Here is an 11,662-nt window from a genome sequence, read left to right as displayed (position 1 = left end):
TTGCTTGAACTATAAAGCAAATCAGTTACAATGACCAGTCATCTCTAACACATTTTGTCAATTCTACAAAACAGTTTATTAAGACAATAATTTTAACAACATAGCTACCAGAAGTATTAAAGGGTCCATTCATAAATATTCAGGAAGCTTTGCAAGTCATGAGAGAGCTGATGAGATGAAAAGTGAAACTGCAAAACCTGAAATTAAAACATCCAAGTGAATGGGACATTGAAAGAGAAAGTTGGGTTATCATTCAGGGCATTACCTTCCACCAAGACTCAACTTTTCTCATCAGATTGGATTTACACTGAGGATGCCAACGTCCTTGTTCAAATCTGATGGGTACTAAGAGGAAGCCTCCAATCTCTTTAGTTTCCAGGTGTTTGTAGACCAATAAGTTATGGATAGAGCATGGAACACGACACAATGCTTGTCCATGTTAGATCAGTAAGGCAAGTGGTGGTCATTTTGGAGAGATGATGGCCCCATTTTGCTTCAGGTGTGTGAAGGATCCCCACAGGATGCCTGAGAGTTTGATTCTTCATAGATCTTTGTATCGCCTCGATTTTTGGTGTTGAGCGATTGTCACAGTTACGAGTCCAGGGCATTGCCCGAGGCAGTTACATTTTGCAGAAGGGATTTGTACATTGGTGAATTCAAGAATCTCGGGTAGGAGTCTCTGTGCATCAGTGCGTATATCTGCATCTGCGCTTCGTCAAACATGTCTGCTGTTGGCATTGCCATGTTCTTGTTGATTGTCTCTCGCACGCTTGCATCGATGCTAACCTAGATAAAAAAACTCAGCCATGAACTTGCACATTTTGTCAGGATGCAATCTTTTTTTAAGCAGGGGAGATGCTATCACTGACTCTCTTTTGAATATGATGTGGAGATGCCAGCATTGAGGGATAATAGACTTCAAGTGGACACAGACACGCAGGTAAAATGGTTGGAATCATGACAAATTAATTCAATGCCATGAAGTCTGAGGTGATACATTTATAGGTAGAATGAGGAAATAAATACATACTTAATGGTCCAAATTTGGAGTGAGTGTAGGAATTCAGAGACTTGGGAATGTTTGTTGCAAATGTCTAAAGAATGAGTGAGGTACCAAGTGAGCAAAAGCTTAAATGGAACTGTGGTTTGGGAGCACTTGGGGATGTATGGAGGAAGTTAAAATAATTAATTCTTTCTTACGTGTCCCCTCTTCATTTACAGGCCTCAGTTCACTTACACATCACTCACCTCCTTTGGAGACAGGATTGAGATATAATCCAGGTATATAGATTTTGCCATTTCCGCTATGGTGGCTTTGTGATCTTCCTGCTTCAGTTCCTCACAAGCGAGCCAGAAGAGAATGTTTTCGTCGCTGTGTTCGCTACGTAGGAATTCCATTAAAATGTTCTTGCCAGTTGGATGTTTCAGCAGCTGTTCAAAGGATTGGGACCAGGCAGTGACTTCTTCCGGGCTCAGGTTCCGGCTGTGGATCAAAGGGGGAAATTCCAGCTATCAGGAATGCATACTTTGCAGAGGTTCATGCTTTCACAGAATCCCTACAGTGCAGGGGGAGGCCATTCGGCCTATCAAGGCTGTACCAACTGAGTGTTTTACCCAGGCCCTCTCCCCAATGCCTATCCCCACACATTTACCATGGCTAATCCACCTAACCTACACATCTTTGTACTGTGGGAGGAAACCGGATCACCCAGAGGAAACCCACGCAGACACGGGGAGAACGTGCAAACGCCACACAGATAGTCACCCACTGCAGGAATGGAATCGGGGTCCCTGATGATGTGAGGCAGCAGTGCTAACCACTGTGCCACCGTGCTATTTAGTAAAGAAAACTTCCCCATCTTGTGAACAGGAAGTGGTAACATTCTCCAGGAAAAATGCTCACAATGGCAAAGAGTTTAAGTATCGTGGGATGTGAGTCAAACATTGCGAAACCTAAGAAGGAAGAAGGGCTATGGAGCAAACTGCTGAAAGTCTGACCTAAAGGCAGAACGTTCTGGCAACACTCAGTGAGTCAGGCAGTTTGTGGGGAAATATGAATGCAGGATTAACATTTGTCGTCAATCTCTCATTGAAATATTAACCCTACCTTCCTCTGTGCACACACTCCCTGATGTGCTGTGTGTTTCTAGAATTTTCTGAGTGAAAATCATTAGCCCCTGCACCCCTGAAAAAAAAAACAGTATTCATTGTTTTTTCATCTGCACTGAGGCAGATAGTATAATTGGGTTAGAAGGGCAATTAGATAAACTTTGGTACAGGAATGGCCTTTAAAGTCAGAAAGGGGTTTCGATAACATTAACTGGTGAAGCTTACTTCCAGCGGTCAGTGACTGGGTAACTAGCGATCATAAATCCAAAGATGTGCGGGTTAGGTTGATTGGCCAAACCAAATTGTCAGGGGGATTAGCAGGGTAAATGTGGGGAGTTACAGGAAAAAGGGCCTGGGGGGGGAGGGGGGGGGGGGGGGGGGGAGAAATTGTGGTCGGTATAGATTTGATAGGCTGAATGGCCTCCTTCTGTACTGTAGGGATTCTATGATTAAATTTCAGATTATCACAAGAACAGGGGGAAATTTTGGAGAAATGTTGTGTTTGTTGGATCATGGCAGCTCTTCCCACAAAGAGTTTTGGAAGCAGAAGCCAAAATAGCTTTTAAAAGGGAATTGGATAAATAGTTGTTAAAAAAAATGGGAACGGGGAAGGGCAGAGGATTGGGATTAAGTCAAACGCTCTTTCAGAGAGCTAGCACGGGCATGAAAGATTGAATGGTCTCTTTCTATGCTGCAAAATGCCATGATTCTAGAACAATTAGGGAAAGCCATTAGAAAGAAAAACACCATCTCGTGTAGTCTACTGGTCTTCTGTCCATCCCTAAATCATTATATTGTTACTCACTTGCTCTCAGATTACATGGTATGGCACAGGAGCAGGCCACTCAGCCCAACCAGTTCATGCTGTAGTCTCTTTTCATCTTTTCTTGTCTAAATCTATCAACATAACCTTCTATCCCCATCTAGCTTCCCCCAAATGCATTTATATGATTAATTTCAATCATTCTCTGTGGTCTCACCACTCTCAGGGTAAAATCAGTTTATTCTGAATTCCCTATTGGATTCCTTGTTGACTGTCTTCTATCGATGGCCTCTAGTTATACTCCCCCCCACAAGAGTAAGCGTTCTCTCCATATCCACATGATCAAAACTTTCAAAGGGAGGTAAGAAAGAGTTTATAACTTAAGGAAAGATCTTAAGTAAACTTGGGAAAGTTTAAGTTTTATTTGCCCCAAGAGTGGGGGCAACAGAGAGCATGAAAGATTTTTATACTTTGAAGACATTTCAGAGCGATGTTGCGAACAATGACCAGAACTATATGTGTCTTGGCTCAGCATGCACCCAACCCAGAAGTTCATAAAATCTTGCGAAAGGCCGTAGGGAGCATTTCACACGATTGTGTGTGGCCCATGTGTGACTTGGATACGAACCTACTGACAATTAAAGAGCCAATTAAAGCCATTAAAAGTCCAATCAGTGATTTTACACAACAGTGTGATTTTTAGCTCAACGCACAGGCAAAATGGGTGGGCATTCATTACGTTTTTTGAATTTACTCATCCAAGGGCAGGAGAAAAGGTCCCCAGAGCTGCAGCAGTTTCTCTGGGATAGAGAGTTCGTAGCTGTGGGAATGTAGAGGTTAGCGTGAGTTTCCTAATTATTGTTTCGCATTGGAGTTGTGGCTTCCATCATTTCAGGACTTCCCTGAAAGATTTGCCTGAGGATTGGAGGACAGTGTTCCATCATTTGCAAGACACTGGTGCTCTGCATCTTCTGTACTGGGGATAGGATACTTGCACAGGCTCAGCTGGTGCAGGGCCAGTAGGGAGCCCAAGCCAGGAGGAAATGCCAGGGATACCACTACCCAGCAGCTAGAGTATACAGGCAGGGTACTGATGATAGTGTGCCTTTAAGAAATGTATTTTAGTCATGTTTCAGTGATGAATATGTTTACTGGAGCCTTCCATTTTATTGGAGCCATGTTGTCTGGAACTCAAGCACGGTATTGTTACATCAGCAACATAATTGATGCAATGTTTGTTTTGATCTGAATTAATGCAGGATTCTGTTGTTTTGTGTTTTCCCCAGGGATAGTGCAGAGTGGGGCTTGATTTGATTGATTGATTGACAGGTAAGGTCATATGACTGGATACAGCTAAGCTTTCACAGAGAACTCGAGGCAGTGTGCTTTTGGGATTTTTAGAGAAAGGTTGCTTTCTCTGTATCTCTTGTTCTGTCTGAAGTGGAGACTAGAATCTACCAAGAAATAAACCTTTTGCACTGAGATTCACTGTCGGGGGGTGGCGGGGTGGAGCTTTTTCTGGAAATTGCTGTATGAGAATTAGAACACAGGTGTCTGTCTGGATCACACTCCAGAAGTGTCAAAAGGCTGAAAATCTAGTACCGATGTAAGCATCTTTGGTTTCTGTGCAAACTGGTTCTAAAAAAGGGATTCATGTCTGTGGGGGATATTGCTGAATTGGAACAACAGAGATAGCTAGCTGTTCAGAATTATACTTTGTCCTGTTTCTGTATTTTAATTGGTAAAGGTTATGCTAATTCTTTGTTATACAGGCAGTCCCTGGGTTACGAACGCCCGTACTTACGTACTGACCTCCGTAAAGCCTATTATTTAAAAAAATCAAGTTACATACAATGGTTCGTACTAATGAACGGGCGCGACGCTCAAAACACTATTATATTTAAGATGTTTTAGGTAAAATATATACTATACCCTAAGACAAACATTTGACTAATTGACGCTAGATGTGAACCGTACGTAACTGTTCCGACTTACATACAAATTCGACTTACAGACAGACTTGAAAACGGAACTCGTTCGTAACCCAAGGACTGCCTGTATTCTAACTGTATTCTTAAAATCAAGTTTGTTTTGATAATAGCTTCTGAGTGGGTCATTTGAATCATACATTGTGGGTGATTCTCCCAACATTCTGCGCTGCTCTAGCATTCTCAGTGCTGACAGATCAGCACGTGTGCAGTGGCCCGCTCAGCGCCATGCTGCCCACCTCTCGAATAGGCCCTGCCCACTGATATCTAACGGGATTCACACTAGGTCACTCTGTGATGCACAGAGTGTGGGAGTTACACCCTGGAAATCATGTTAAAAAAACCAAGGGAATTTACTCCAGTTTTTAATGCGAATTCGACACTTAGAACTTTTTCCAAGTGGTGTCCCTTCCTGCTGATGAGCATGCAGATCGTCTGTGACCACGGGACACAGATTCTGCAAGTCTGTGCCCGTATCCCAGGGAGATCACACATTTCAAACATCTTGCAGCATTCACAGCTACCCAGGCTGTTTGTGGTTCCTGCAATGATTGGATGGGTGGCTCCTGGGTGATGAGGGCTATTCTTTGATGAGGTGTCAGATGACCCCACTCTGTCACCCAAGAGCGGAGGCAGGGGAGAGATATAACAGAAGTCATGAACCCACAAGAATGTTCAAAATGCGTTTCCGATGCCTTGACCGACCTGGGCTATTATTGCAAGTTTGCCAGAGTGTGGCTGTGTTTTGCATCCGGCACAATCTAATTCTGACAAGGGGGGGGGGTTCAATGGAGGTTGAGGAGAGCGAGGCAGAACCACAGGCCAGGGAGGATGACTCCAGTGATTGGTACGAGGATGAGTCTGGGATCGCATAGGGTGAGGACTTTGAGGTGGATGATGGGAACATTCAGCAGGGCAAGGACGCGAGGGATGCATCGATCCTGTGAACCTTCAGCTAAACATCCACAACATGTAGCCCGACCCAATCCAATGGCAATGTCTCAATCCCAAACAAACTTTCCTTTAGAGACCAACCCAGAAATCCTGCACAAAGCCCACAGCTTACAAACCTCTGCAACATCTGGCCAGTGTACAAAGCATGCAGCCAATGCAACCCATTGAACTGAGTAAAATGCTTATGAAACTTAACATAAGAACAGCAAACCTAACAGAAACCTCAAAGTAGTAAATGCAAATTATGTCACCAGTTGTGTTTAAGGTGCATTAAACTTACTCCTGTGGGTGCTGAATCTTGGTGCCTCCCCCTCACTGGCAGAAATGTTGGAGGCAGCCTGCTGGCTTTCTGGTCCTGGCAGCCATGATGACTTGGTGGGCATCCTCTGGCAACCAGTGCGCAAGTTGTCTCCAACTGGGAAGGAGCATCCAGCCCCATGGCTGGGCACTCCTCAGTCAGCGATCACTGGCAGAGGGGTGGAGAGCTGCTGCCCTCATCCTGAGCACCCTGAGAGGAGACCAGAGAGATTATAGACAGCTCCTATACCAGCATGAGGTGTATTTGCACCTCCCTGCTCACCACTGATGGACAGATACCTGGCAGAGAGACTAGATGCCTTACCCATCAGTCACACAAGCAGTGACCTCTAGAGGTCACAGTGGTGTGCTGCCTTGCCAGGCAGCCACCCTAAGGGTGTTCCTGTAGCAGCCTTTCCACAAGAGTCGCCAATCTCTCAATGGAGGAGGCCATTTGCTCAGTGCTCAGGGTTAACTCAGGGTTCATGTTCCACATGGACTCCTGAATGGTGGACGCCATGGCACACAGTCCCTCGTAGATCTCTGCCAGATCTCCGCGTGCATCCCACTGGTCTGAACCATCGACCGCCTGATGGATGTCTCCAGAGGCTCGTCATCTGCTTCAGATTCAGCATGGTCCTGGTCTCCAGCAGTGCTCCCACTGACAACACCCTGGTACCTCAGCCACCTCCTCACGCGAGTGTGATGTGTTCTCACTGCTGTGCACTGTGGAGGTTTCCACCTAATGCCCACCAATGTGTGAGTATCCACGCTGGTGCCTGGTACTGAAAGACAGCGTGACACAGGTGCAGGAGCAATGTCCACGAGTGCCTGATGGGGGGTTCTCAGGGTCACCTACAGCTGGTGTGATTGGTTCCTCAGTGGAAGGGAGACACAGCATCAGTGAATTCAGTCATCATCGTCACTGTACAAGCCAGATGGCCCACTGAGACAATGGAGAGATGCTGCATGGTGACACCTGTATTGGAGCTTCAATGGGCACTCTGCCTGGGACAGCTCACTCTCTGATAAGAGGGGTCTGTGCACCCTCCCGTACCCACAGTACAGAGCTGGGACCTACAAACTTACCTTCATCCCAGACCCCCATCTGACTAGAAGTGTGGGAGCAAGCTGGCCGGTGGTACTCCAACCCAAGAATATATCTCTCACTCCTTGTAAGCACCAGCAGTTTGAGTAATCTCCCACCAGCTTGGTGGCCCTCTGCAGCATTGTGACTTGTCTTCTCCTGATAGGGGATAATAGAAAGCTTCATCAGGGTTCCATCTTCCTTGTGGACCATTCCTGATGCCCGCTCCCCAACATGGGCATTTAGCGGGCCATTTCACTCCGGCACATCTCCCTCCTCCAATGCACTGTGGCCTATTGCACTGACAGTCCAGCCTTGGCGGGGTAGGCTTCAGTGCCAGTTGGCACACAGACCCCTGAGCACCCAGGGAATGGACACCTGACTACACCTCTCAGCATAGGTCAATGCCATCTCTGCACTTAACCTTGCAAATCACAGAAGATCATTGAACCTTTGCTGGCACCGCAGCTGGTGTGGCACACACTGTCATGCCCACTGACCTCAGCAACTACCTCTGTCCATACCTTCTTGGTCCGGTGAGGAGGCCTTCTCTTTCCTTCCCTTGGCATCAGGATGCAGCACCTGGCACTAAACTCCTCCTCCAGCACAATAAGCCCTCAGGAATAAAACAGGGGGCATTTAGCCCACCTGAGTCCCATGGCCTTCTGGCACTGATAACATTCCTCGGATGAGTCGTGAGGCATCTCAGCCTGCCCCACAACTCCTGGCAGCCTTTGAGGAACTTCCTTCTCTCCATTTAAACCCACCTCTTGCCGGACACGCATTGGACCCAGTGCCTAACACCTCCCCAAACCCAACAGAGACGCGGTACATGCTGGGCAGGTCTTAATTGGCTGCCTGGCATAATATTAACAACATGATCTTGGGTAGGAGTGGGCTTCACATCTGCTCCTGCCAACTTTGGGCACACCCCAAATGCAAAATTCAGGCCAATGGTTTTAAAGATGAAAAAGAGGAGAAAGGTATTGAAGGAAAGGTTGGGAGCTGTGTTGAGGGCGATGGTCATGGACTCTGGCATGTGAAGAGAAGAGAGTCTGCCATTTTCAAAAAGCAGGATTTGTTCTAACGCTTTTTGGAATTCTCCACAGTGGAATGTGTGTGAGAGAAAAAGAGAGAAGCCCTGTGACATATCTTCCCTATAGCAACAGTGATAAGATGAGGAACACTTTACAGATTAAATATTTATAAGGACTGTTACCTAGAGGGGTGTTTATTTGTGACTAGACAGGGTAGACAGGAGGTATGTTCCCTCCGGTGGGGGGCGGGGGGGGGAGTGGAGTGTTCAGGGCCATGGGTCACAGTCTGAGGATTCAGGGTAGACCATTTAGGACAGAGATGAGGAGACATTTCTTCACCCAAAGAGTGGTGAACCTGTGGAATTCATTACCACAGGAAGTAGTTGATGCCAAAACATTGAATGATTCAAGAGGCAGCTGGATACAGCACTTGGGGCGAATGGGATCAAAGGTTATGGGAAAAAGCAGGATTAGGCTATTGAGTTGGACGATCAGCCATGATTGTGATGAATGGTGGAGCAGGCTCGAAGGGCCGAATGGCCTCCTCCTGCTCCTACTTCTGCGTTTCTATGTTTCAAATAAGAATTTGTTGGGGAAATGTTCTGCAAGACAAATATTAACTGTAGAAATGCAATCTTGTGTTTTTAAGTTTTCTTTTGTCAATAAAGGTTTCAATTGACTATTTAAAATCTCCCAAAGTATTATTGGAATTATTATTGGAATTTACAATTCCTGACTTCAATGCAGGTATCTTCTCATAGTAAAATACAAATTGAGAATCATTGGATAACTTGCCAAGTTTCGCTTTGGGATTGGGTTAGCACAATACTTACAATACTTACTTAGATTGTAACAATGTATAACCACGCAGTCTGGAATCATCCTATGTGTTCCAAATCTGATGCTGTATGTAGACTTAGTTCTAGAACTGTTTACCTGATTAAAGAGAATTTCATAACAGAACCAGCTCAGTCCAACTGCTCCATACTAATGTTTACGTTCCACATGAGCCTCTTCCTATCCCTTCTCAGCTGCAGAATCCTCTATTCCTTTCTATTTATGTAGTGGTGGTAGTAGTGGTAGTAGTAGAAACGGGTACAATTTTGTCTTTTAAAAAACATTTAGATAGTTACATGGGTACGATGGGTATAGAGGGATATGGGCCAAATGTGGGCAATTGGGATTAGCTTAGGGGTTTTAAAAAAAAGGGCAGCTTGGACAAGTTGGGCCAAAGGGCCTGTTTCCATGCTGTAAACCTCTATGACTACATATGGCACAGTGGCTAGCACTGCTGCCTCAGTGCCAGGGAATGGGGTTCGATTCCGGCCTTGGACGTCTGTCTGTGGTGGGATGCTCTTTCGGGGAATCAGTGCAGACTCGATGGCCTCTATCTGCACAATAGGCATTCTATGCTTTCTTCCTTGTGTACTTGTCCAGTTTCCCCTTAATGACCTAATACTATTTGTCTCAAATACTCCTTGTTTTAACAAGTTTCATTCCCTAAGTTTCTCCTGAATTCCTTACTGCATTTTATTTAGCGACTACCTCATATTTATGGCCCAAATTTTGATTTCCCCCAAAAGTGGAAACATCTCCACATCCCTGTGGAGTCACAGGTTTGAGACCTCAGCCGTTGGTCTTTCCTGATTGTTTATAAATTCTCAATACAAGTCGAGTAACTTGCTTTGGCTGACAATTCATTGCAGCTGTGTAATGTCACCTTTATTTAAAATTGAAGATGTTGGGCGGGATTTTCCGGCCATTCCCACATCAACAGTGACAACCCCACCCACCACCACCCCTCCCCCCCCCCCCCCCCCCCCCCAATCCCGAGCCACCCCCCCTGCCAAGGGGTGCCAGGTAGCAGAGGGTGTAAAAAAAACTGGAAACCCAGTTGACATTGGCAGACCATAGAACATAGAACATTACAACGCAGTACAGGCCCTTCGGCCCTCGATGTTGCGCCGACCAGTGGTACCAATCTAAAGCCCCTCTAATCTACACTATTCCAATATCATCCATATGTTTATCAAATAACCACTTGAACGCTCTCAACGTTGACAAGTCCACCACTGCTGCAGGCAGGGCATTCCACGCCCATACTACTCTCTGAGTAAAGAACCTACCTCTGACATCTGTCCTATATCTCTCACCCCTCAATTTAAAGCTATGGCCCCTCGTGCGAGCCAACACCATCCGAGGACCAGTCAGTGGCAGGCCATCTCTACAAAACAAACCATCTTTCTTCCACTCTTTTCTGGGGACTTCCTTATTTGGCCACATTTCCCATGCTATTCCACACCAGCCCCCCACCCCCTCTCCCTGCCCCCCCAACCCTCTCTCCCCCCAACACACTCCCTCTCTCCCCCCCCCCACACACTCCCTCTCTCCCCCCCCCACACACTCCCTCTCTCCCCCCCCCCACACACTCCCTCTCTCCCCCCCCCCACACACTCCCTCTCTCCCCCCCCCACACACTCCCTCTCTCCCCCCCCCACACACTCCCCCTCTCTCCCCCCCCACACACACTCCCTCTCTCCCCCCCCCCACACACTCCCTCTCTCCCCCCCCCACACACTCCCTCTCTCCCCCCCCCCACACACTCCCTCTCTCCCCCCCCCCACACACTCCCTCTCTCCCCCCCCCCCACACACTCCCTCTCTCCCCCCCCACACACTCCCTCTCTCCCCCCCCCCACACACTCTCTCTCCCCTCCCACACACTCCCTCTCTCCCCTCCCCAACACACTCCCTCTCTCCCCCCCCCACACACTCCCTCTCTCCCCCCCCCACACACTCCCTCTCTCCCCCCCCCCACACACTCCCTCTCTCCCCCCCCCCACACACTCCCTCTCTCCCCCCCCACACACTCCCTCTCTCCCCCCCCACACACTCCCTCTCTCCCCCCCCACACACTCCCTCTCTCCCCCCCCCACACACTCCCTCTCTCCCCCCCCCCACACACTCCCTCTCTCCCCCCCACAACACACTCCCTCTCTCCCCCCCCCACACACTCCCTCTCTCCCCCCCCACACACTCCCTCTCTCCCCCCCCACACACTCCCTCTCTCCCCCCCCCACACACTCCCTCTCTCCCCCCCCCACACACTCCCCTCTCTCCCCCCCCCACACACTCCCTCTCTCCCCCCCCCCACACACTCCCTCTCTCCCCCCCCCACACACTCCCTCTCTCCCCCCCCACACTCCCTCTCTCCCCCCCCCCACACACTCCCTCTCTCCCCCCCCCACACACTCCCTCTCTCCCCCCCCCACACACTCCCTCTCTCCCCCCCCACACACTCCCTCTCTCCCCCCCCACACACTCCACACTCCCTCTCTCCCCCCCACACACTCCCTCTCTCCCCCCCCCACACACACTCCCTCTCTCCCCCCCACACACACTCCCTCTCCCCCCACCCACACACACTC

At 48.2% G+C, this 11,662-nt stretch overlaps 1 protein-coding gene across 1 annotated transcript in view; it reads right to left on the bottom strand.

The window, feature by feature from the left end:
* Window positions 1–228: 228 nt before the first annotated feature.
* LOC144508898 (regulator of G-protein signaling 17-like) overlaps window positions 229–11,662 on the bottom strand; it is a 20,229-nt gene continuing 8,795 nt past the window's right edge. The window contains exons 3-4 of the mRNA XM_078237111.1: window positions 1,249–1,483; window positions 229–786 (exon numbers count right to left, since the gene is read on the bottom strand). Coding sequence (XP_078093237.1) covers window positions 592–786; window positions 1,249–1,483 — 430 coding nt within the window. The 3' untranslated portion in view covers window positions 229–591. The remainder of the gene's footprint in view (window positions 787–1,248; window positions 1,484–11,662) is intronic.

Source organism: Mustelus asterias, chromosome 21 (genome assembly GCF_964213995.1).
Source record: "Mustelus asterias chromosome 21, sMusAst1.hap1.1, whole genome shotgun sequence".
Taxonomy (NCBI): domain Eukaryota; kingdom Metazoa; phylum Chordata; class Chondrichthyes; order Carcharhiniformes; family Triakidae; genus Mustelus; species Mustelus asterias.
This window is presented reverse-complemented; position numbering and strand designations above follow the sequence as displayed.